At 39.9% G+C, this 27,882-nt stretch overlaps 1 protein-coding gene across 4 annotated transcripts in view; it reads right to left on the bottom strand.

The window, feature by feature from the left end:
• The window catches only part of Ttbk2 (tau tubulin kinase 2), a 134,826-nt gene that overhangs the window by 51,428 nt on the left and 55,516 nt on the right, over positions 1-27,882 (bottom strand). For 3 of the 4 annotated variants that reach the window (XM_052722705.1, XM_052722704.1, XM_052722703.1), the window contains 3 exons: positions 19,222-19,295; positions 12,581-12,721; positions 9,114-9,218 (listed from right to left, as the gene is read on the bottom strand). In XM_052722705.1, the coding sequence (XP_052578665.1) occupies positions 9,114-9,218; positions 12,581-12,721; positions 19,222-19,233 (258 nt within the window). In that variant the 5' untranslated portion in view covers positions 19,234-19,295. The remainder of the gene's footprint in view (positions 1-9,113; positions 9,219-12,580; positions 12,722-19,221; positions 19,296-27,882) is intronic. The other variant, XM_052722706.1, reaches the window with a different exon arrangement.

Genomic DNA, 27,882 nt, shown 5'->3' on the forward strand with positions numbered 1-27,882 from the left:
CCTCGGTCTGGTGTTCCTACTGAGACCCAGTCCGCGGCAGGTGGCGCCCGAACAGGGACATGAAGGACAGGTAATTTTCTCTCTTCTTTCTCTCTTTTCATAAGTAGGGATCGGCTCCTGTCAGGGTTCTGCAGACCCGCCGGTAAAGGCTCACCGGTTAAGCACAGGTAATCCAGAAGGTAAGCATGGGGCACCACCTCTCAAAGGAGGACAAATTATTTGCATCTGTGATAAGACATATGTTGGCAGAAAAGGGCTTGAAGGTAACACCAGAGGCCTTGGCAGAATTCCTTAAACTCGTGAAGGAATTATGTCCCTGGCTCACAGAGGATGGCAGCCTGACACTGACGGAATGGAGGAAGGTAGGGAAGGCTATACACAGATATACAAAAGAAAAGGGAGAAGAATGCCTCAGTCTCAGTCTGCTTTGCCTCGTGATGTCTTGGAGGCTATTACTAGCAATGCAGTCGCTGCTTGGCGTCGCATTCCGCCTCCCGGGACAAAGAGCATGGTGTTATCAGGGATTATACAAGGGAATGAAGAAACATATCAAGCCTTTATCTCTAGACTTGAGGAAGCAATACATAGAATGCTTCCCCCTTCAGAGGGGACGGACATGCTTCTGAAACAGTTAGCCTGGGAAAATGCCAATACCCTTTGTAAAGACTTAATTAGGCCCGTCAGGAAGACAGGCTCATTACAGGATTATATAAAAACATGCATGGATGCCTCACCAGCCGTAGTGCAAGGAATGGCCTACGCTGCAGCAATGAAAGGACAACGATTTAGCGCCTATGTTAAGAAAATAAGTAGCGGAGGGGCTGATAGCTCCCCGACCTGTTATAAATGTAAAAAATCAGGGCATATACAAAAGGAATGCCCAAATACTGAGAATAGAGGAGGAAGAGCTCCTCCTGGCATTTGCCCACGATACAAAAAAAAAAACATTGGAGAAATGAATGCAAGTCAAGGTTCACTAAGGAGGGAGTTGCCCTCAAGCCCGACAGTCAGACAAAAAACTAGCTTCGGGGCTCCCCCTTAGCCCCGAGAAAGAAAAGGGGAATGTCCAAAAGGAAGTACAGTTAACACCAGGGCTAAACCCTGCTGCGCCAAAATTCACTGTCCATAACCTGCCTAGAGCTACTCCAGAGAGTGCTAGATTAGATATATCATGTCCTCAGGACTTGCTCCTGTCCCTGTGGGATGGGGTAACAGTCATAGATACAAAAATTACAGGAACCCTGCCACCACAAATGATAGGATTAATTTTGGGGAAAAGCTCTAATACTGCTACCAGCTTTGAAGTACTCCCTGGAGTGCTAGATACAGATACCTTAGGTACAATAAAGATGATGATCAGGCCTTTAAAAGAAACCATTCAATTACACAAGGGACAGAGAATCGCACAGGTTGTTCTACTCCCCTACATAAAAATGCCTAACCCTATTATGAAAAGCCATAGGGGGTCAGGACAGTTTGGCTCTTCAGACTCCATAGAAGGAGTCAACTGGGTACAAGAATTAGGGCGACGACCCTTTAAGACAATCATCCTGGACGGCAGGACCTTCCAAGGACTCTTAGACACAGGTGCTGACAGGACCTGCATAGCAAAAAAGGATTGGCCTTCTTCTTGGCCAACACACAAAACAGGATCCTCCCTTATGGGAACAGGGATGGCTTCCAGAGTAATACAGAGTTCAAAGCTTTTAAAATGGCAAACAGACAGTAAAAAAGGGTTTATACAACCTTATGTGCTACCCTCTCTACCATTTACCCTATGGGGAAGAGACTTAATGGAGTCACTTGATGTACATTTAGTAACAGGAAGTTCTGAGCTGGAGCAACATTTTACATAGGGGCCACTGCAAAGGATCTCTATACAGACTCTATACAATGGAAGTCTGATCAGCCTGTATGGGTTAGTCAATGGCCCCTGACACAAAAAAAAATACAGGCATTAGAACAGCTGGTATCAAAACAATTGGAAAAAGGGCATATAAAAGAATCTAATAGCCCATGGAATACTCCTGTATTTGTCATAAAAAAAAAATCAAAAAAATAGAAACTACTACAAGATTTAAGAGCAGTAAATGCTACAATGGAGGATATGGGGGCCCTACAACCAGGACTCCCATCCCCTGTGGCCATACCAAAGGACTGACACATTATAGTCATTGATCTACAAGATTGCTTTTTTACAATAAGATTACAGCCTCAGGATCGCCCTAGATTTGCCTTTAGCATACCCTCAGTTAATTTTAAGAGACCCTATAGACGATTTCATTGAAATATATTACCCCAAGGAATAAAGAACAGTCCTTCATTATGTCAAAAATTTATGGATATGGCCCTTTTACCAATAAAAAAAACTTTTCCCTCTGCATATATTATTCATTATATGGATGATATATTATTGGCTCATAAAAATAAAGATACAACAAAAAAAATTCTCAAAGAGACAATTAGTAGTCTAACAGCTTATGGCCTTGTCATGGCTCCAAAAAAAATTCAAAAAAATAGGCCACTTAGTTATCTGAGACAATAGATAGGAGATAATTATATAACAACCCAAAAGACATCTATCAAAATAGATAAATTAAAGACCCTCAATGATTTTCAAAAATTGTTAAAAAATATAAATTGGATAAAAAAATATTTAAATGTCACAACAGGTCAATTAAGCCCCCTGTATCAAATATTACATAGAGAAGCTCACCCAAGGTCAATAAGACACTTAACTCCTGAAGCCTTGCAGGCTTTAAGACATATAGAACAGGCTTTAAAAAGAGCTAAAATACATCAAATAGACTATTTGATTCCATGGTATTTAATTGTTTTTGCCACAGATTATACTCCAACAGCTTGCCTATGGCAGGGAGATGTATTGGAATGGCTACACCTACCACACACACATAAGAAGGTACTTATATCTTATCCCTCTCTTTGTGCACAACTTATATATAAGGACAAAATTAGGTCTAAAAAATTGTTTGACAAGGAACCGGCCTTTGTAATTATACCCTATAATAAAGAACAATTAGAGCTCTTATTACAAAAATCAAAAGATTGATGTCTCTCCTTAATGGGATACCTAGGACAAATCGCCTTTCATTACCCCAAAGACCCTCTTATTGAATTCATAAAAGAAGTTCCTCTTATATTTCCAAAGATATGTGTTTCTCAACCCCTAACAGAGGGTATTATGGTTTTTACAGATGAGTCAGCAAATGGGAGGTCTATGGTATACTCAAAAGGGGAGGAACCTTTAATAAAAGTTGTACCGCAGATAACAGCCCAGCAAGCAGAAATACGTACAGTTCTGCTTGCACTTAGACATTTTCCCCAGACCCTTAATCTTTATACAGACTCAAAATATGTAATTAATTTATTTCCTGCCATAAAAACAGCGAGTTTAACAGGTTCTTCTACTATTAAGCCTCTGCTTAAGGAACTACAAGCTCTGTTATGACAAAAAACAAAAAAACTTTTCATAAAACATATTCGGGGTCATACAGGGTTACCAGGACCCCTGAGCCATGGTAATCACATGGCTGACTTATTAACTAAAATTAATCTCCTTACAGTACAGGAGGCACAAGAAAGTCATGCTCTGCATCATCAGAATGCTAATGCATTAAAACAAGCTTTTCAGATAACTAGAGAACAAGCTAGACACATAGTTAAGGAATATGCTCATTGCCCTCCACAAAATCAAAGTTTAAAAATGAGAGTCAATCCTAGGGGATTGAAGCCTCTTACATTATGACAGATGGACGTAACCCATATTTCTTCCTTTGGGAAGATAAAATATGTTCATGTAACAATGGATACATTCTCTCATTTTATCCACGCGTCTGCCAGATCAAGAAAAACAATAAAGGATATGATTCAACATCTGGTACAATGTTTCATGATCATGGGAAAACCCATACATATCAAAACTGATAATGGACCTGCCTACACCTCAAAATCTTTTGAGGTATTTTTAACACAATGGGAAATTAGTCACACGACAGGAATTCCCTATAACCCACAAAGACAGGCCATCATAAAAAAAACTCATCAAACATTAAAATTACAAATAAAAAGATTACAAAATACTAACTCATATATGTCCCCTCATCATGTTTTAAATCATTCTCTATTTGTATTAAACCATTTAAACATGGACTCAAATAATAATTCCTCTACTCTTAAGCATTAGACAATAAAAAAGATGACATCATCATTGCCACAAGTACTATGGAGAGACTTGCTTTCGAGATCCTGAAAAGGACCCGACCCTCTGATAACTTCGGGGCGAGGGTATGCTTGTATCTTTCCACAGGATGCAAAATCACCCATATAGATTCCAGACAGACTCATCAGGCCGACGCCACAAAAAACTACAAAAACAAAAAAAAAAGTTAACGACGGCCCGGCTCACTCAAAAAATAAAAAAGCTAACCCTAAAGCGACAGAAGCTTCCAACATGGACCCAGCTAAAACATCTGGCGACAAAAACAAAAGCACTTGCCTCATAACAATATTCTAACCCTCCTTTAGAAATGCTATTTGTAGCCATATTGTCCTTGATTGCTGTTGGGCCTACTACGGCCTCTACCAGTCCTTCTACCTATTGGGCTTATGTTCCTCGTCCTCCCCTCTTACATGTAGTGGGGTGGTTGGATGATGAGACTTATAAGGTATTGAGCAATCAGACGGAGATCATCGGGGGTTTCCAAAATTCAGATAAAAGGACAAATGCTTCCTCATTTATAAACTTTACAGGAAGCTCAGATTCATTACCAATTTGCTTCGCCCTAAAAAAAATAGCTCCTCCTGGATGTCTCTCCACCAGCTACAAAACCTTTTTAACTGATGCCCCCAGCTCTACCGGTAAGAAAGGAGATCCTAGATGGATCTGGGAGACTCAACTGCTTACTCTGGGACTTCCCACTATGAATGAAACTTTTAAGTCTCTCAATTTTATGCCTCTTGATTCCTGTATTACTAAGTATCAGGATAAAAATCAATTTTGGGATGATGGTATTACCGCCTTTCCTACTTGGTTGCGTTATGGGTTTCCTCACACAGCCTCCTCCTACAATCCTTTACTGTCTAAATTGCTTATTTGGGATTTTTCCGCCTCTTCTAGAAAAAAAAAGTATAAAAATTATATCTCAAAAAATAAAGATAAATTCCATAATTATACATTTATGGGTCATAGAAAAAAAATCACTAGATGGTTTTCACCTAGATATGTTGAGCCAGTGTGGGTCGCTAGAACCCCCTCCAAAAACATGAGAAAACATCCAGACTTGTTTCGACTTGTTGCCGCTTCAGGCCCAATGTCTCAAAAAAGACCCAAAAAAACTACTCCATCTCCCATTACAATTAGAACATGTATTTCCTATCCTTTTGCTCTACTACTAGGCTCTGCTGCCCGTGTAAATATCTCTACTCTTGGGTCTAACTCATATCATGTAACTTACTTTAGATACATTATCACTAATTGTATTTCACCAAGGAAAAAACAAAAAATACAAATTATGATGATTATAAAAAGACCACCTTTTATAATGATGCCCATACAATTACATAACATGACTTGATATGATAATTCAGCTTTACAGGTACTTAGACAGCTTCATAAATTAATAAGGCCAAAAAGATTTGTTACAACGTTAATATTAGGGATAACAACATTAATATCTATTATTACTACTTTTGCCATTGCCACCACCGCCCTAGTTCAAGAGATTCATACAACTCAATTTATAAATGATTTAAATAAAAATATTTCCTTTACATTATCTAAACAAACAATTATTGACAAAAAATTAAAGACAAAGATTAATATATTAAAAAAAATAATGTTAGCCTTAGGACAAGATATGGCCAATATTAAAAAACTCATAAAAACTAGATGTCATCAAGAATACAAAGCTATTTATATAACTCCACTTCCCTACAATTCCTCTAAAAATTGGGATAAAGTTAAACATCATTTATTAGGGATATAAAAAGATTCTTCCATTACTCATGATTTAGAGATTATTCAAAAAGACATATCGGCCATGAGCCAAGCTCATATACAAGCTGGCTCATTAAATGTCTTAACACAAGGATTACAAAAAAACCTTAAGGCCATAAATCCCTTAGATTGGATTCAATATTTTATTTTCATAGACATTCTTGCCTTAATTATAGTTTATGTTATTATGATTTTCCCTTGTCTTTTCAGGACAATAACCAGATCTCTGGACAATGTACGTGAAGACCTATATGCCTTCCGCCTTAAAAACAAAAAAGGGGGAACTGCCACGCCCACGACGGTGTCGCCCGCGTGACAAATGCCTTGGATGAGGTGGTTACGTGGGAAAGGGGGGCTCGCGGCCCTCGGGTCTATGCCCCCGGCGACCCCTTATCAATCTGCCCGAATCATGGTGCCAGGCTACACGGAACCACGCAAAATCTGCTTACAGAAGCTGGCTGGCATTCTGCCTTTTTTCTCTTTGCAGCTGTGACTATTGCTGTTTCCTTGTGTATTGATTTCAGGGAGTTAACTCTCAATGTTTCTGATGTGCCCCATAAAGAGAATAATGATTCCTCAAAAGTGGCCTCAATACCCCCACCTATAATTCAAGCTTTTAGGCAAACAGTTAAAGAGGGTCCTAGAAGTTTGGGGGAATTTATGAATGACTTAAAACAAAAAAAACTTATGACTCAGAGGGACAAAGAGTCTAGCGAGGAGAGATGAAAGTAAAAGTCCAGGAACTCATAAGCAATCCATACGCGCAGCCAACAGCAGCTGCAAGGAAGCAGTTACAGAAACTAGCCAGTCCTACAAGAATTATCAAGGGACAAATAGAGTTTCTCATCAAGGGTCGGTGGTGGCAACCCCCTAACTTTAATCCTAGATATAATAATTATTTGGAGCCATTGCCCTTTACGGGAGCTTATGATAAACATGGGAACCAATGGGTGAATCATAATAGTATAAAAACAGAATGGCATAAGTTACAGTTCATAAAAAAAATAGCTAGGTCCCAACCCCCCGGTGCCTTCTCACCTGCAAGCAAAGGTTAAATATTTTCACACAAATGAAACCATGGTTAGAACGATGGTGGGAAGGGTTTAATTGTGATACAAAACAAAGGTCTAATAACTACGTAAAAGAAAAAACTTCAGCTAGGGCCGTAATGTTCTCTGTCTGGATGAGGGACCACAAAAGAGGAAATAACACCTGTACTCATAAGATCTATTAATCATTCTAAAAAAATTATGTGACCACATTGTTAATTCTATGTCTATCGCCCCACTGGCCGATTGCCATGTTTCCTCAAATAAATGTATAAAAAACACTGCTTGATCTAAATAAAATTACAACAGTTCACAACATACTCTGATGTCTATGTCTGTCTGTCATTCGCCAAATCCCACTTATCCTGAGTACCTTCAACCCGTTCTCCCTCGGTCTGGTGTTCCTACTGAGACCCAGTCCGCGACAACTCTGTATGAACTTTATCTTCTGTGGGGCGTTTACCCAACCACCCCCACAGTTCCCCAGAGTTTTCTTGAGTGCGAGCAGCAGGAAATATTAGATAGAAGGATTTATTGCGGAGAATATCGTGGAGATAAACAGATAGAAAATAAAGGATAGCCTCGAGAGGGCCTGGAACCTATTCCAACGGGCCTGACTGTCTCTGCCCCAGGGTTTTTATAGAGACGCCAAGGGGTGGAGCAAAAGACCTCCTCCCCCAGCACAGCCAAGTGCAGACCATCTCAGACACCTGCACTCAGGCCAGTGGTCTAATCATCCTCTATGCGGACCTGCTGGGTAAAGCCACGAGGAACCCGAGAACAGGCTCCCACAATCTTCTTCTTGGCAAATTAGCCATTTGGGCAAGAAACTGTTCGCACCTAGACTGCTTGACTGACTAGACATTCAGGACCCATAGGAAGGTGACCACTGAACTTTGCTTGGCAAAATGGTCCTTCAGTTTCCTGCTTCACAGAGGAAACTGCCAAACATTCTACAGTACACAGAGAGAAGTGAATGAGAGACTCTAGGCCTGTGGGCTGAAGACAGATGCCCCAACTTTACTGAGGAACTCTGGATGACTGTCCAGGCTGCCAGCTGTCTCTGTCTACTCTCTCAAAGTTGCTTGCGTCCTTCTCCCATTTCTCAGGTAGTATTATATCCTTCTGAGGTCTTTGATGTAGTTGAAGACTAGATAGTTATAATTTTCCTTAGTTATGATAAAAGATAAGTTAGATATGAAACCTTAGACTCACAAATATAGGATAGATAGGATATCTTCTTTAATTTTGCCAAATACAAATAGACTAGATATTATAACTATAATTCTTGCTTGATAATTGTTTTGTTATATGTCATTTTACTATGTGAAAGTTAAAAAAAAGGGGAAGTGCTGTGGATATCGTTCTGTATAAATAAAATGCTGATTGGCCAGTAGCCAGGCAGGAAGTATAGGTGGAACAAGCAGAGAAGAGAATTCTGGGAAGTGGAAGGCTGAGCCAGGAGATGCTGCCAGCTGCTGCCAGGAGGAGCAGGATATAAAGTACCAGTAAGCCACAAGCCATGTGGCAAGGTATAGATTTATAGAAATGGGTTAATTTAAGATACAAGAACAGATAGCAAGAAGCCTGCCACGGCCATACAGTTTATAAGTAATATAAATCTCTGTGTGTTTACTTGGGGGACACTAGTGGGAGAGATTTGTCCCGACTACCGGCAGGCTAGGAACAGGAAATCTTCTAGCTACTTTTGATTAAATTCCTTATGCCTCTTATCCCCTGTCCTTTGTCTTCTGGAGTAAAAAAATCTCCTTTGTGCTGAGAACTTGGTCTTGGAGTGTCTTGATCCAATACTGATCCCTTTAATGTCGCCTACTGATTATATGCAGCTAACTCTAGACACCAGTATCTTAACCTTGTAATCTACTGATCTGGTTCCAATACAAGTAAATATCCATTTTTTTTTTAATTCACTGAGCTTCATCCCCTCCTCCTAACATTCATTCTGATACATAATTAGCATTTCTTTAAAGTGATACTAGAAATAATAGTTCAATTATCAAATATTAAATAGTAATGAAAAAGCTTACTGGTCTGACGTCACCACAGGAATTTGTAAATTGTCGGGCCAAGCCAAAATCAAGCATGAAACATTTCCTGCATGTACTTGGAAAGCGTCCCATTGCGAAGTTTGACTGGAAAAAAATAAAGACGAAAAATACGTATTCTTATAATATCCAGTCCTACCTACATTTTACACTACATGAATTCTAGTCTATATAGCATGTTCCAGACACACTACTGTAAGTCTATGCTTTTATTAATCATTAATATATAGTATAATTTAGTTGCTGGTTCTAACTTTCAAGGGAAAATTAAAGTTTTTCATAGTGGAGTGTTCTTGTAAATACAATTAGAGACTTGAGAGAGAGAGTTGTTAATGTCTACCTACCACCAGGAAAACTGAGCAAAAATAAATTTAAATGTTTGTATAGTTACATATAATAATGACCTAATTAAATTCAGAACTAGAATTCTTTGAAATTCTAGTCTAAGTTACTGCTTAAATGACAATCCAACCACCTAAACAAGGGAAGCTAGAGATGAGGGGAAATATATATATATAAAATATATATAAACTCAACCTTTTAGTTAAGTATAAGGACTGGTTGTGATGGTGTATGCCTTTAATTCCAGTACTAAAGACAAAGGCAGGCTGATCTCTGTGAGTTCAAGGTCAGACTGGTCTATATAGCAAATTTCAGTTTAATCCTATCTTAATAAAAAACAAATAATAAAATAAAACAATTTTCTATAAGCATCATAAAGCTGAACTTCACTAAAATTAAAAATACAATTTAGTGGCCGAAAGACATTTAAGGAACTGCTCAACATCCCTAATCATCAGGGAAATGCAAATCAAAACAACTCTGAGATACCACCTTACGCCTGTCAGAATGGCTAAGATCAAAAACACTGAAGACACCTTATGCTGGAGAGGATGTGGAGCTAGGGGAACTCTCCTCCACTGCTGGTGGGAATGCAAGCTTGTACAACCACTTTGGAAATCAATATGGCGCTTTCTTAGAAAATTGGGAATCAATCTCCCCCAAGATCCAGCTATACCACTCTTGGGCATATACCCAAGAAATGCTCAACCACACCATAAGAGCACTTGTTCAGTTATGTTCATATCAGCATTGTTTGTAATAGCCAGAACATGGAAACAACCCAGATGCCCTTCAACTGAAGAATGGATAAACAAAATGTGGTACATATACACAATGGAATACTACTCAGCAGAGAAAAACAATGGCATCATGAGGTTTACAGATAAATGGATGGATCTAGAAAAAATCATCCTGAGTGAGGTAACCCAGACTCAGAAAGACAAACATGGTATGTACTCACTCATAGCAAGATACTAGACATGAAACAAGGATGACTTGTCTGCTACTCACATCACCAGGGAGGCTACCTGGAAAACAGGACCCCAAGAAAGACACAGGGATCACCCAATGACAGAGAAATGGAATGAGATCTACATGAACAGCCTGGACATGAGTGGGGGTAATGAAAGGCGAGGGTTGAGGGAAAGAGAGCTTGGGGGAGCGGGAGATCCCAGCTGGATCAACAACAGAGAGGGAGAACAAGGAATAGGAGACCATGGTAAATAAAGACCACATGAGAATAGGAAGAAGCAAAGTGCTAGAGAGGCCCACAGAAATCCACAAAGATACCCACACAACAGACTGCTGGCAGTGGTCGAGAGACAGCCCGAACTGACCTACTCTGGTGATGGGATGGCCAAACACCCTAATTGTTGTGCTAGAAACCTCATCCAACTACTGAGGGATCTGGATGCAGAGATCCATGACTAGGCCCCGGGTGGATCTCTGGGAGTCCAATTAGCGAGAATGAGGAGGGTTTATATGAGCGAGAATTGTTGAGACCAAGGTTGGATAAAGCACAGGGACAAATAGCCAAATGAATGGAAACACATGAACTATGAACCAATGGCTGAGGGGTCCCCACTGGATCAGGCCCTCTGAATGGATGAGACAGTTGATTGGCTTGATCTGTTTGGGAGGCATCCAGGCAGTGGGACCAGATCTTGTGCTCATTGCATGAGTTGGCTGTTTGAAACCTGGGGCCTATGCAGGATTGTTTGGCTCGGCCTGGGAGGAGGGGACTAGACCTACCTGGACTGAGTCTACCAGGTTGACCTCAGTCTGTGGGGAAGGCTTTGCCCTGGAGGAGATGGGAATGGGGGGGGGGGGGGGGGGTTGGGGGGAAGGTGAGGGGGACGGGAGGGGGGAGAACAAGGGAATCCGTGGCTGATATGTAGAACTGAATTGTATTGCAAAATAAATTAATAAAAAAAAAAGAAATAAAAAAAAAATACAATTTAGAAAAAACATTCCAAAATAGTCCTAAGGAAAAAATGCTTTACATTTTTTTCTCCTTAAAAAAAAATAATCAGTGTAACTAGATGTGATGGCATATACTTTTAATTCCAGCATTCAGGAAACAGAGACAAGATTATCAGTTTAAGGCCACCCTGAACTACACAGCAAGTTGGAGGTCAGTCTTAGCTATACAAGACCCTGTCTCAAAACAAAACAAAGAGCCCCCAAACCTAAAAATCTATGTAATGTGTTGTGTCAAATGACTGCAAATTTAGAAAGTTAGATATGCAAAAAAAGGGAATTTGTAATGGCAAAATCCAAGCTATCACATCAACATTTACTTTTAAAAAAGTATAATTTTCCTAAGGAGCTTCCTGATGAAAGGACAGAGAAGGGCACAGGACAACAACAGAACAAAAAAAGGAAAAACCAGTTGTATTTACACAGTAGTTCTTAGGAGAAGATTAAGGTCTTTCATAGTTAATTATTCTAATGAACACATTTGGTGACTTGAGAAAATGAACAACTGTTATGAAGAAACACAATCACACTAACAATTTATGTATGAGGCTGAATAATTAGCAATGCTAAAATATCTAATTAAGAACTGGCAAGCACAGAACTTGCATGTGAAGGTGCCTGTGGGGACCAGAGGACAACCTTAGGTGTTGTTCCTCAAGCAGGCTAGGGGTGGCTGGCCAGTGAGCCCCAGAGATCCTCCAGAGATCCTCCTATCTCACCTGTCCAGCACTTGGACTACAAGTATGTACCACCATACCCATTTTTTTAAAACATGGGTTCTGGGCATCCAACTCAAGACTCAAGTCTTAAAGTGCTTTACTGGCTGAGTCGTCTCCCAGGCCCAGCATAGACTTTTTAATTTAGCTGGCAAGAAACATTTCCTGGTATGAGAAAAGCTATTGAAAATAAGCTGTAATTTCTGATTACCGCTTTAAAAACAAAACTAAACTAAACTAAACTAAAAGGTAAATTATTTTTGCTTTTAGGGCATTACAGAAATAAAAACATTTCTTTGTATTTAACCATAACAAATAAAAGAAAAAAAACTACACTAGCATACATTTTGTCTCCTAACATTAGAATACCAAGCAATAGCCTTCTATGCTTGGAAAAGACAAGGCCCCTACCGGTTTGATGTCTCTGTGAAGGAATCCCACAGAATGGATGCTTTCAATAGACTCCAGAATCTGTCTCCCGAGCCGAAGAGTAGTGCTAATGGTGAATGTGCCCCGGGACTGGCTCCGTCGAAGATCTGCCAGATTCCGACCCTATGAAATCGGATAATCACTTTAAAATACAGTCCTAATACTGTGATAAGACTCAAAACATTCACTATATCACCACATTATAAAATACTGTGACTGAAATAATAAGGCTCTTGCCTAAGCTGTGATCTTTTTTCTTTTTTTTTTTCTTTTTCTTTCGAGACAGGGTTTCTCTGTGTAGTTTTGGTGCCTGTCCTAGATCTCACTCTCTAGACCAGGCTGGCCTCGAACTCACAGAGATCCGCCTGGCTCTGCCTCCCGAGTACTGGGATTAAAGGTGTGTGCCACCACCACCTGGCTAGCTGTGATCTTCTAACTCCAAGAATTATGTATGTGTATCCCTCTTTGTATACATGACTGTGGGTGCCCTCAGAAATCAGAAGAGGACATTTGATCACCTAGAGCTAGAATTAAAGATGGCTGTGAGCTACTCAACATGGGTGCTAGAAACTGAACTCCAGTCCTCTAGAAAAGCAGCAAGAGCTCTTAACCTGAGTCATCTCTCTCCAGCCCTAAGAATAAGCATGCTGTTAGCAATTATGTTCCTAAGTCGTCATGTTTTGATTTATCCTTGCTATTCTAAAAATGTCGACTTGGATCCTTCTTTCCTTCTTTTCCTTTTCCTCCTTTCCTTTTCTTTCTTTCTGAGGGCGTCTCATGTACACCAGTCTAACCTTGAACTCCCTGTGCAACCAAGGATGACATTGAACTGATCTGGCCTTCAACTCTCAATTTCCAGGATGACCAGTGTGCATCACCAAGCCAAGTTTATGCAAGGATGGGAATTGAACCCAGAGCCAGAGCTTCATGCATAGTCAAACTCTACCAACTAAGCTAATCATCAGCCCCTTAGATGTGACTATTTTAAAAAATATAAAATACAGATATCTGTTCTAGTTTTATTTCTGTTACTATGATAAACACTGTAACAAAAAACAGCATAAGGGAAGAAAGGGTTTATATGGCTTACAATTTCAGTTACAGTCCATCATTTTTGGGGAAAGTCAAGACAGCAACATAAGCAGTTAGTCACATTACATTCACAATTAAGAGCAAAAAGAAAATAAACACATCCTGTCTTGCCTGTCCTCAGCTAACTTTCTTCTCTTTTCCAGTGTTCAGGAACTCCTGTCTAGGAATGATGCTGCCCACAAAAGACTGGATCTTCCTACATCAACTAAAAATCAAGGCATTCCCCCACAGCTGTACCTACAGACTAACCAGACCAAGACAATCCTCATTGAGACCCCTTTCCAGGTGGTTCTAGATTGTGTCAAGATAAAACTAAGCAGCACAAATATCCAAAGCAGTATTCCTCATTATTGCCCAACACACACTCTCTACAAGTTACTTAATTTTCCTACATCAGTTTTTTAAATGAAAAAAGTTAATAATACTTCATATAATTTTATAAGGATTAAATAAAAACCACACGAAGTTTCTGGAATACTGCCTTGTACTCAACAAATCCTAAGGACTGTTATTATTAGCAAATATTATAGGAAACAGAAGGCCATAAAGGACAACAAAAGTTAAAACAATTAGGTGATGGTATGGATACGATATGAGTCAGCTAAAACATAAACTAGACATCTGGGGAGATAGCTAGTACAGGATATCTGAGGAACACAGAGTAAGCAGTGATGTAATCTCTTATATAACTAGTTTTGGCCAAATGCCACTCTTTGTGTGATTGTTTTCTATCAACATGGCCTTGAGGTTGGAGGCAAGTGTCCTTGCTTTGGCTTTGGCCTGTGCAGCCTGCATGCTGTGCCCACTTGCCTGTCAGCATCTGCCTGCCTGTAGTCTGTGTGCTGGTAAATAAAGTATCTTGTATATGCTTAAAACCTCTCATATTCTCTTCAGCTTCCTAGCCTCCTTCCGACCCTCCCTCGTCCTTGACATCAAAGCTCAGGCCTCACAAATATGATACAGCAAATATTCAGCTATCGAAGCAGCCAGCCTGGTCTACAAAGTGAGTTCCAGAACAGCCAGGGCTGTTACACAAACCCTGTCTTGAAAAAAACAAACAAACAAACAAAACTACATCCTAGATAATACCAAGATTTAGATTAAAAACTACTACTATCATAAGAACAACCAACAGGAATCAATTAACTTGATTAATACCAGTAATTATTTAAATGTCATAAAAGGTAATTTTAATGTATCAACTGGTGATTGGGGCATAATGTCTCATGCCTATAATTCTAGTAGTTTTTATTAATGTTGTTATTATTTTGAGTCAAGTCTTATGTAGTCCAGGCTAGACTGGATTTTGCTACATACAGCAGAGGGTTGACTTTAAATTCTTTTTTTTGTTTGTTTGTTTTTGTTGTTGAGACAGGGTCTATGTAGCCCTTGTCTGTCCTGGAACTTGCCATGCTGACTTTGAATTCTTATCCTCCTGCCTCTACCTCTTGAGTTTGGGAATTACAGGAGTGTACCATCACACAGAGCTAATCTCAACATTAGGGAGACAGAAGAAGTTAAGGCCAGCCTGCACTACAAAGTGAGCACCATGCTAGCTTCGACTATAGAATGAAATCCCACTTCATAATAGCAACAACAATACACACACACACATCAGAAAAACAAAAACAAAAAACCTAACAAAATCTGGGAGGATAAACACAAGGCTGACACAAGAATAGTGTTGTGGGGAGGGGCTGTTCTTTTTTTAAAAAGGGGGATCTTTTCATATAGTAAGAAATTCATATGCAAAAAAAAATTTTAGAACTTATATTTTTCTCCAAAGTAATTCTATAAATTTAACAAGATCAAACTACATTTTGTTGTTGTTTTTTGAGTAATGAAAATGCATAAAGCCAGAAATAGTGCCACATACCTGTAATTCTGGTACTTGGGAAACAGAGACTATTGCCAAAAGCTTGAGGTTAACCTAGTCTACAGAGGAACTTCTAGGCCAAATGGGGCTATATAGTAAGATCCTGTCACACACAGGATCTTTATTAAAAAATAAAAATAAAATAAAAATAAGTAAATGAAAGAGGGGGGGTATTGGGGGAGAAAGAGGATGAGATCTGAAGGGAGAGGAAAGGGAAAGAGATTGGGTATCATACTAAATGAAGAGAGTAATACAGTGAATTCCCAGGATAAGAGGTCATTAACCAGGCACAGTAGCTAGTAATCATAGTAAGTCCAGATGTGCTTGCTCAAACCTAATCTCAGCACTTGAGGTGGAGACCTAAGGATTAGGATGTCAAGGCAGTTCTAAGGTACATACTAAGGCAAGACCAGCCTAGGCTACATGAAATCCTGTCTTAAAAAAAAAAAAAAAAAAGGAAAAACCCACACAAAAAGAAAACAAAAACAAATATAAAAAAAGTAACTATCACTTCACTGACAATATATTTTCATAGATAATATACCTTCTCAAATGTAACTCTCTCCCATTCTAAACATATTACTTTCATGTAAATTCCAATGATATAATTTCATCTATATATTAAAAGAATGTAGGACCAAAGAAATAAAAATACAGAAAGAAGTAATCAGCATGTCTACTATTATAAATTTTACTTAGAAGCATTAAGTAAAATTTTGTTTGTTTGTTTGTTTGTTTGTTTTCTGTCTTTCAAGACAGAATTTCTCTATGTAGCCCTGGCTGTCCTGGAACTCACTTTGTAGATCAGGCTGGCCTTGAACTCAAAGATCCACCTGCCTCCATCTCCCAAGTGTGGATTAGAGGTATGAGCTACCACACCCAGCTAAAATTGAACTTCTTTAATCCATCTTCTTAAAAAAAAATCAGAGACAATGACCAATCCCATTGCAATAGGTACACATAACATCCAGATCATCTCTAAAACATATTTCCCATTAAAAGGAACCAGGGTTGAATGGAGGAACAGCTGGAGCATGAAATACAGAGAATGAACATAGTACACACTATTGCATCAGAAAATAAGGATGCTTTTAAAACACTACCTAATCAGGTCAAAGTGAAACCCAGAGAAAGTCTCACTAGCCAAGGCAGAAACATAATGAACATTCAAAGCTACAGGCCCGGCTTGATGGCATACTCTGATAATCCTTGTTTGAAAGGCTCAGGCAGAAGGTGTGGAGACAATCTGGGATGCATGGTGAGTGACACCCTCCTGTCACACAAAAGGAAAAGCTGCAATGTCAGTTGCACAGTTGGTAATTTTATTGAGAGTTTGTAATTTTATTGAGAGGGAGGAAAGGGAAGAGAGAGACTATAAATTCACAAAGGAAAGCAGGCACTCCTGTCTCTTATAGGAAAATATTAGTGAACCAACTAATAGTTCTGAAAACTGATTAAAATAATGGAGTCTATATTAACCCTGACTTTCCTATATAAAAGGTATACTTCAGGGTAGCCTCTATCGCATGAAATACTTTTAAAGGAAGAATTTTATCTAAGTGGAGAAGAAATGATACAATTAGAATGGTGAATTTGGAAATCCCACTGAAATCACAGGCCATGCTTACTAATGGACTGAAAAAAAAAGGAAAACAAGGTGCGGAAAAATCACTAAAAACTTCAAAATAGGTGGGCCAGGCTGCAGGGAGGTTAAGGTGCTGGCTCTCAGCATGCAGCTGGAAGTGTATATGCCACCTCTCAACTGCCCTTGCCAAGGAAGTGGAAATTAGAATCTAGCCATCAGTTTATGAGAAATGGGTGGGGAGTGTAACGACATGTTACATATCAATAAACAGAAACAATCAGCAAAATCCAAAATAAGAGAATTTCTACACTAAAACAACAAAGAAGGAATCTTCAAGTAAGTAAGACAGAAGAACCAGCAGATCAAAAAAGGCTTAAGAAATAAACAATGTATGGACCCTATTGATAGCCAGATTCAAGTAAGCCAAATGAAAAATAAATAAATAATAGGGTAATCGAGTAAATCTGGAAAACCAGCCAAGCATGGTGGCATATTCTTTTTTTGTTTGTTTGTTTTTGTTTTGTTTTGTTTTTGAGACAGGGTTTCTCTGTGTAGCTTTGGAGCCTGTCCTGGAACTCAATCTGTAGACCAGGCTGGCCTCGAACTCACAGTGATTCGAATGCCTCTACCTCCCAAGTGCCAAGATCAAAGGTGTGCATCACCACTGCCCAGCTGTGGCATATTCTTTTAAGCCCAGCACTTGAGAGGCAGATGTAGATGCATCTCTGTGAGTTCCAGCACACTCAGGGCTACATAGGGAGATCCTGTCTCAAAAAAAAAAAAAAAAAAAAAAAAAGATAGAGTTCATATTAGTGGCAAATTTGAGAGAAAACAGGGACCACATTAATGAACTGAAAAATGTAAAAAGGTAAGCACTCCAATAAATTAGAGTATGCTAACTTGAGATGATGAATCATGTAACCAAGAAAGACTTTAAGGGCCAGTGAGATGGCTCAGCAGGCAAAGGCGCTTGCTGCCTAGTCTGACACCTAAGTTCAAACCCTGGGACTCACACAGTAGAAGGAGAGACCCAGCTCCCACAAGTTGTCCTCTGACCTCCACACACACCATGGTACACTCCTCCAATCCCCAATTAATTAATTTCAAACAAGACTAAGCCAACCATCTTAGCACACAGCTATAATCTTAGAAATCAGGAGGCTAAGGTAGGGGGATCCTGAGGTTAAGGCCAGTCTTGGCTATATCATCTTGTGCTATTCAGTGAGACCACACTTTAAAAAGATGAACAACTACAACAACAACTATAATTTACAGAAAGGGTAACATCTTTAGGTCAAAGTCAAATATTGAAGGATACTTGAGAAAAAGAAAAGTCTTCTGAAAAGAAGAGAAAACATTTAGGTCAAGGTTTATGAATTTAACTCACTGTCATGTAAATAATATGAAAGAAAATAAAGAAACCAAATGTTCAAAATAAAGTCTGCTAAAGAAGAAAGGAAACTGTGAGAACTGAACATCAGGCAGTGAACCACGGTTTGAAGCTTCGAGACGACTATACTGTGTGTTGAGGAGCACAGGCAACATCAAGGAAATGACTGGTTTCCTGATTCTCCCTATTGTACTTGTTACTCTTGCATATTCTTTAGGAACTGCTACTCTTTCAGCCCAACTCTACTCTAAAAGGGAAGGAACAGTGCTATGCTGATGGACAAGAAAGAGGAACAGCATTCTTCCTTTATTCCAACTAATGCTTACAATTTTAATGTAGTGGCTGGTACTTGAGAGCATGAGTGGAGATTTGAAATGCCTGAGGTTAGAAAGATGAAAAGAGAAGGAACATGGAAAGGCAAGGTTCACATTACAGCCCACAATCCACTTTAAGATTAAACGCTATGAAAAAATGATGACCAATAAAGGTACAGACAAACTAAAATAGATGACCATTTCATTTTTTGGAAAATCTATACCAAGTCTAAATAAATCTCTATGTACAGTGTATAGCATTTGGACATGATAACAAGAATGCTGTCATTTTTATGCATAGTCACTGTAACTGGGTATTTTGATCAAAACGAAAAGATTTGAAGACACATTTTCAAGGTAACATACCTGCAATTGCATGACCACATAGTTGAAACGATCGTTTCTCCCACAGCCAATAAATCTACAAACATGGTCTTTCCCTGGATGAAAAGAGAAAGAAAACAGTGGAAAAGAATGTATTATAGTTTCTCTTTTAAAAAATTAACAAATTCGCCGAGCGGCAGTGGCGTATGCCTTTAATCCCAGCACTCGGGAGGCAGAGCCAGGCAGATCTCTGAGAGTTCGAGGCCAGCCTGGTCTACAGAGCGAGATCCAGGACAGGCACCAAAACTACACGGAGAAACCCTGTCTCAAAAAAACAAAAACCAAAACAAAACAAAACCAAAAAAAGTTAACAAATTGGATTTCTGTATAGTACTTTATGACAATATAAACTATATAAAATGTGTCTTGAGACCATAAGGAACAGGAAATTTATATTATTTTATTTTTATCCACCCATCGCTAGGTCCCGCTCTGCTCCTTGCATACTCAAATAAATGTTAAATGAAGTAAAGAAATAAATTAATAAGGGAATAACTAAAGGTGATTTATTTAGAAAGGAAAGTATTTTAAAAGTCACTTAAGATTAACCTGAGCAGATACAGTAAGAACCATGTTAGACATACAAACACTGAGTTTTACACATATTCTGACATACACTATTTACATTACTGTAGCAAGTTACATGATCTTTCTTGGTCTCACTGATTTGGATCAGCCTTGTGCTTTCAACCCTAGTTTAACATGTGAAATCTAAGACTAGCTGGGATATATAGAAGGAATGAGAAAAACAGGAAAAAATCTGGGACCATCTCCTGATTTTAAAAAGTATACTACCGTCCCCAAATCCAATCAAGCCCAGGAAATTACAGAAAAGACACTTGGCTCAACACAGAAAATGAGAGGAGAGCAGACAGAGATGGTGCTGGAGAGGCAGGCAGGAACTAGATGAAGAATTGTGTGCTCCATGGTGAAGAATCTGAACTACACGTATACATCAGTGGTTTCCAAGGGTGGCTATCATCACAACCATCTGGACAACTTCAAGATTCCTAAACGCCACAATCTGTATGGGAAAGGTACAACTTTTCCAAGTTCTATAAATAAACTGGGGACTGAGAGGGCAGAGGCAGGAAAGTTTAAGGCCAGCCTCCACTACATGAGTTCAAGGCCTGCCTGGGCTAAATGGTGAGACTATCTCAGAAGACAAAAACAAAAGCCCTGTGAAAACAAAGAAGAAACTTTAAAATACAAAATATTAACTTAAAATATAAATCAGCATGAACAAAACTAAAGAGTCCTTCAAAAAAGAAAATACAGACTACTCTGACAGGAAGAAAATTCTGAGACCAGGTTATCACAGAAATGACAAATTCCATAGAAAAGCTGGGCCGAGCCCAGGAGATGGGTCAGTGGGAAGAGCACTTGCTGTGCGTTCATGAGGAGGCAGAGACAGAACAACTGCTAAGACGTGCTAGACAAAAAACTGACTTTCAGAGTCAGTGAGAGATCCTGTCTAAAGAGAAATGAGGCAAAGAGTAATAAAGGAAGATGTCCAGTATCTTCCGCTGGTCTCTTCACAGGTGTGCATGGGGGCACACGCATGCACACACACACACATACACACACACAAAAAGCAAAGGTTACTCATATAAATAATTAGGCAGTCACTTCAGACTAGAAGGGATAGAAGCCTATAGAGGGTAAATGAAATATGAGACTATGAGGGTAGACAATCTTTGAAGTTAGCTTGTAAAAATAAAACAATATTGACACACCGGAGGCTATAAATCTGTTAGACTGAAGAAAAAGATTAAAACACATTTCAAAAGTAATTTGTCCACTTAAAACAAAAATGAAGTCAAGCTATTATTATTATTATCTTTGTTTGGTTGGTTTGGTTTTTGGAAACAAGGTTTTGTTAGCCCAGGATGGCCCTGAAATCTTCATTCTCCTGCCTTAGATTCCTGAGTGCTGGGATTACAGGCCTGTAATTTTTTGTTTGTTTGTTTGTTTTGAATCTGGGTTATCAGTTACCACACTGGTGATCAATTAGCAACCTTTTCCTCAGCTTCAGGCACAGAAAAAGCACAAAGCTTTAATTAATCAACTTGTTGTCAATTATGGTGGTATTTTATTTGTACTGAAATGTGATTTTAATTGTATGTTAATAAATAAAGTTGCCCGGGGGGTCAGAGCTATTAGAGCCATAGCAAAAGCTGGGTGGTGGTGGCGCATGCCTTTAATCCCAGAACTTGGTAGACAGAGCTAGGTAGATCTCTGTGTGTTCAAGGATACAGCCAGCATTGGAGACACACGCCTTTAATCTCAATACCAACCATAGAAGACCTGGAAGTCTCTACAGACAGGCAGTGACGAGACGGTCATGTGTTTGGGTTTATGACCAATGAGAAGGCAGAACAGCTAGACTATATAAAGACATACACACAGGAAGTAGCTCCTTTTCGGAGAGCTCTCTTGGCTGAAGAGGATCGCTGAAGCAGGAAGGGTAAGGCTCTTAGCTCTGACCTCTTGGCTTTCTTCTCTGAATCGGCTCTGGGTTTCTTATTTAATAAGACGGTTGGTTACATCTACAGTCAATAGAGACCTCATTTTCACTGCTGGAAACACACTGAAGTGAGTACAGCATTTGCTAGCATGCATTAAATCTGAGATTCTATCCTTAACACTATGAAAGAACAAAATGAACAAGAAAAAGATTCGCCTACCACACTTTAAAGACCAGGTGTCGATCCTGCCTCAGCCTCCAAACTGTGGGGTCACAGGTACAGACTACTGTGCCCAGCTTCTTGGATCATTTACATTACAAAGACATTTCAGTCATATAAAAACAAAAGACAGTACTAGATTTAATTCCTTTTAGAATGCTCCTCTAAAATATCTATATTACACTATAGTACTTTGTCCCTTGCTATCAAAATCACCCTGCTTTTTGGTGTTGCTTTGTTTGTTTGTTTATGTGTTTTTTGAGACAGGGTTTCTCTGTAGCCCTGGCTGGCCTGGAACTCTCTGTAGACCAGGCTGGCTTTCAACTCATAGAAATCCACCTGCCTCTGCCTCCTGAGTGCTGGGACCAAAGGGGTGCACCACCACTGCCCAGGCTCAACCCAGTGATTTTTGTTTGTGTGTTTGTTTAGCAGTACTGGGGACTGAACCAACTATCCTATACATGCTAGTCAAGTACTCTACCACTAAGATAAATCCTCTCTAGCCTTTTATTTTACTTTTCAACTTGAGGCAGTCTCAATGAGTTGCCTAAGCTAGCTCTGAACTTCTGATCCTCCTATCAGCCTCCAGAGTGCTAAGATTATAGGCTTGCATCACACACTTAACCTGAATTACTCTACTTTAAAAAAGAAAAACAAATATAGATTTGAATAAACTATTGATTCTTTATTGAGCAATCAAAACATGGCCAGTGGCAAATTTTCTAGAATTTGTCAATACATTTCTATCATTAAGGTGATAATTTAATGAGTTCATTTCTTATACCTTATAGTGTATAGTTTCTCTTTTATACTTATGCAATTAATGAAACTATTTAATAATGTTAACACAATAAAAAATGTATGTGTTTGGAGGAGCTTTGACTTAATGACAACAGTAACTCTTCAGTACCACTAGAGCAACTGCTCAGATGACTTCTGTGTACCCAGTAAATGCAGAGGCTAGCTAGGAGTACAGGGAGCACATAGTGTCCCGGTACCTGATACAATACCTAATAAACAGTGAGACAGTATTTGCAAGTAAAAAATTAAGAGAAATAATAGTTAATAAAATATATATGATATGCAAGCAATATTCCATTTTATGCATTTTCATGCATTCAATTCTCATAATAATATAAGTATTAGTATTTCCTTTATTTTTCAGATACAGAAGTAGAAAACTGGTAAGGTTAATTACTTAGTTCAAAATCATACGGCTAGAAAATGATGGTGCAATTAGATTCCAAAGCTTTTATGCTTTTTTTTAAAAAAAAAAAACCACTACATTGTGGTGGTATTGTGTTCCCCAAAATATTGTGCACCCTAATAAACTTATCTGGGGTCAGAGAACAGAAAAGCCACTAGATACTTAGGATAGAAAATGTTGGCACTCACACCTTTAATCCTAGCATTCCAGAGGCAGAAATCCATCTGGAATCTCTGTGAGTTCAAGGCCACATTGGAAACAGCTAGGCATGGTGACACACGCCTTTAATCTCAAGAAGTGAGCCTTTAATCCCAGGGAGTGATGGTAGAAGGCAGAAAGGTAAATAAGGTGTGGGGACCAGAAACTAGAAGCATTTGGCCTGATTAAGCATTTGGCTGGTTAAGCTTTCAGGCTTCTAGCAGCAGTTCAACTGAGATTCATTCTGGATGAGGACTCAGAGGCTTCCAGTCTGAGGAAACAGGGTCAGCTGAGGAACTGGTGAGGTGAGGTGGCTGTGGCCTGTTCTGTCTCTCTGATCTTCCAGCGTTCACCCCAATACCTGGCTCAGGTTTGACTTTATTAATAAGAACTTTTAAGATTCATCCAAATAGGCCTCTCTGCCAACGCAGCAATCCAAATCAGACCAAATTAGGAAATGGCCCAGTTTAATGGGTAAAGCGTTCCTGGGTGATTCCCTGGCCCAGCAGAGAGGAAAGGGGATGAGAGACCGGAAAAACCACGTGTTTGTTTACTGGCATGCAGCTTATATACCCTGTGGGTGTGGTCTTGAGCCTCTCTGGGGGTGGGGGAGCTGTATCTGGCGGGCTTTGAAGGGACGGGTTTAGGGAAAGAGATAGGGGAAGAAAGTTGAGGTGGGTCTTCCACCAGAACGTTTCAGACTCTTTGGGTATAGAGATGCCAGGGTGCCAGGGGTTGAGGTGGAGCTCCCACCCAAACATGAGTATGCTAGACTCATGTGGAGGTCAGAAGACAACTTGTAGCAGTCAGTTCTCTCTCAAACTTCTGGGTCCCAGAGATGAAACTCAGGTTGTAAGGCTTAGAGGCAAGTACCTTTACCAGCTGGACCACCCTTCTGGCCCTAGAAAAACCTTCATTCTTAGCCATTACATCAGAAACAACTGAAACAGATTTTAAACTCAGGTAATATCTTGTTAATAAATATAAAAACAAACCTGGGTCTGCTAGTGCAGCTACCTGGGAGGCTAAGGAGAAAAATGACAAATTCCAGACCTATGTGGGTTTCAGAGTGAATTAGAAACACCCGCCTCAACACACAGAGTACAAAGAGGGCCGTGAGAACACAGCTCATTGACAAAGAAAGCATTTGCCTAGCATACCCAAGGCTGGAGGTTCAACCCCCAGTCCCTCCCCCACAAATTAATATTAAAACTAAAAGGACACACAAAGACAACAAGATCTCTCTATATACACCCAAGGAACTAAACTACGTATTAAAAATAAAGGTCAATTAAGTTCTTTCTCTGCATTAAGCTCACAGTCCACATACAAACACAAAGAACTAACAGAACATAGGTCTATAACATTATCAAGCACAGTAAATACACAGAAGATTAAAAAATTTTACTCTTGCTGGGTGGTAGTGGTGCACACCTTAAATCCCAGCACAGCAGGCAGAGGCAGGTGGATCTCTGTGAGTCTGAGGCCAGCCTGGTCTACAGAGAGAGTTCCAGGACAGCCAGAGCTGTTACAAAGAGAAACCCTGTCTCGAATGAAAAAAAGAAGAAGAAAAAAAATCTTTACTCAAGAAGCTCACATGTAAGTAAATTAGTAGATTTTAAATTTATGAGAATATTTTAAGATAAAACTATGAAGAATTAAGATTATACATGTAAAGTGTTTCAATCAGTCATAAAAAAGAAATAAATGTGTCAGTTGCTGGAAAATGGAGCTAGAGACTGTCATATTAAGTGAAATAAGCAAGACTCAGAAAGACAGCATGTTTTCTCTTAATAGGGAGTATGCATTTGTGTGTGCACATGCGTTTATGTGCATGTGTGTGCATGTGCGTTTGTGTGTACATGTGTGTGCACGTGCATTTGTGTGTACATGTGTGTTTGTGTGTGCACGTGCATTTGTGTGTACATGTGTGTGCACGTGCATTTGTGTGTGCATGTGTGTTTGTGTGTACGTGTGTGCATGTGTTTGTGTGTGCACGTGCGTTTGTGTGTGCATGTGTGTCCACGTGTGTTTGTGTGTGCACGTATGTCACTTCTCTTCGTGCTGTGACACGGTACTTGACAAAGGCAGCATAAGGAAGAACAGGTTTGTTTTGGCTCACGATTGGAGGAGACAGTACATCATGCTGGGGAAGCCATAACAGGAGCAAGCGGCAGCTGCTCCCCCTGCATCTGTAGTCAAGCGGCACAGAGAAACGAATGCTGGCCCTCAGTTTGCTTTTTCCTTTTTACTCAGTTCAGAACCCAAGCCCACGGGATGGGGCCACTCACATTTAGGTTGAACCTTCTTCCCTCAATTCACCTCATTTAAAAACCCCTTACAGACACACCCAGAGATCTGTTCCTGTGGTGATTCTGGACAATTAGTACTGGCCACACACACATCTAACCATGCTTCCATGTGCACCCCACCACCACCACAAAAACAGATACCTAACGTATAGATGGAAATAGAAAGGTGGCTATTTCAGAAGATGACGGGGACTCACCAGAGGGGAGAGGGAGGACAGGAGATTACGTGCCCAAAGTACCTTTTATACGTGAATGAAAACGTCATTATTCAATAACAATTTCTTAAAATACATTTACAATGATCAGAACTGACAGGGTAGAATTAGGGTTATGGTAGATTAAGGCAGAAGGCATGAAAATACAGGAAAAGTGGCTTCAAGTCTTGGCCACTGTCACAGTTTTTCCTCATTGTTAATTTTACTGGATTTAGAATTGCCCTCTGTGAGGGCATTTCCAGAAGAGTACCTGATATAGAAGGACTGCTTTTTATGTGGGGTATATAATACAATCATATAACACTGCTCCATGTTGTGGGGTATATAATACAATCATATAACACTGTTCCATGTTGTGGGGTATATAATACAATCATATAACACTGCTCCATGTTGTGGGGTGTGGAAGAGGCAGGTGAAACAGAGAAGAAAGGAGAAAGCAGCAGCAATGGCATTCCTCTCTCCTCTCTGCTTTGTGGCCTGCTGTGAACTGTCTGCTCCACCACCCTCCATGCCACAGGAGGAGGAGAGAGGAGGAGGAGAGAGGAGGAGGGAAGGGGAGGAGGGAAGGGGAGGAGAGAGGAGGAGGAGAGAGGAGGAGGAGAGAGGAGGAGGAGGGAAGAGGAGGAGGGAAGAGGAGGAGGGAAGAGGAGGAGGGAAGAGGAGGAGGGAAGAGGAGCCCAAGGAAACGTTTCCACCCTTCTGTTGTTTGTTAGGTATAAGGTCACAGCTGAAGGAAAGTGACTAAAGTACATGCCAATGTGCTATAATATAAACTGGGGGAGGCCCTCCTTCCTCATGAGTGGTACCTCCAAACTCTCACACAGACACCAAAGTTTGAGGATGTACAAATCTTATATAAAATAGAACTGTATCTGTGTATAACTATAACATAACTTTATCCTCCTTAATTCTTAAATTACTTAATCCAATGTAAAGTTAGTTATATGGTTGTAATGTTTTGGAATATAACAAAAAAGTATATATATTCTGATGCAATTTTTCTTCTTTTCCTTTTTTTTTTTTTTTAAGACATGATCTCACCATGTAATCCCAGAAGAGGTCTACCTGCCTCTGCCTGAGTGCTGGGATTAAAGATGTGCCACCACACTTGGTTCTTTTTTCTTCTTTTTAAGAAAAGGTAGCCCAGGCTAGCCATGAACTAAAGAGCTGAGGATGAACTGATTTATGTGGTGTTGGGTTTAAACCCAGCTCAGATGCTTGGTGAGCACTCTACCAACTAACTCAGTTATAGCCACAACTTCCAAGAATCTTTTTTGTTGTTTGTTTTTGAGATAGGATCTCTCTTTGTAGTCCTGGCTGGCCTGGAATTTACTATGTAGAACAGGCAGACCTCAAACGCACAGAGAACTGCCTCCTGTGCCTCCTGACTGCTGGGATTCAAGGTGTGGGCCACTATGCCCTACAGCTTCCAACAGTGTTTAATCTCCCATGGGTTGAATCCATACATGTGGAACTAATGGATATAAAGGACAGAAGATAGATTGATTTTGCCCTTATTTCAGTCACGTAATTATTTAGATTACAACTTTCAGCCCCACTTGCTAACTTCCAGAGAAGTGGCCTGAGGGAGCCTAGAGACTGAGCTCTATAAACTCTTGAGCAACACTTGAGGCCTTCTAGGTTGCTGAACAAGTGGAGGTGTGGACCCAGTGTAAGCCCAGAGAAGACATGAGAGCTGTAACCCTCCGTACCTAGCCCTAGTTACCTTTTCAGTCTACTTCTGTATTTTTCACAATGCCCTTAAACTAAACCAGGTGCTCCTCCAAGTTCTACAAGCCATCCTAGCAAATTAGTTGACCCCAAAGAAGGGGTCATGAAAGCCTTGGTTTGTAGCCAGTTCATAAAAATATGACATCCTATCACTTACTGTGTGTGAAGAAGAGCAACCTTGCAGAGCTGAGTGCGCAACTGTGGGGACTGACACCATCTAACAAAACGGGGAGATAGCACATCCGCTTTGGATCTGCTACAGAATGAACTGGAGACAGGGAAAATCTCCA

Source organism: Peromyscus californicus, unplaced genomic scaffold (assembly GCF_007827085.1).
Source record: "Peromyscus californicus insignis strain IS unplaced genomic scaffold, ASM782708v3 Scaffold_7__1_contigs__length_154581171, whole genome shotgun sequence".
Taxonomy (NCBI): Eukaryota; Metazoa; Chordata; class Mammalia; order Rodentia; family Cricetidae; genus Peromyscus; species Peromyscus californicus.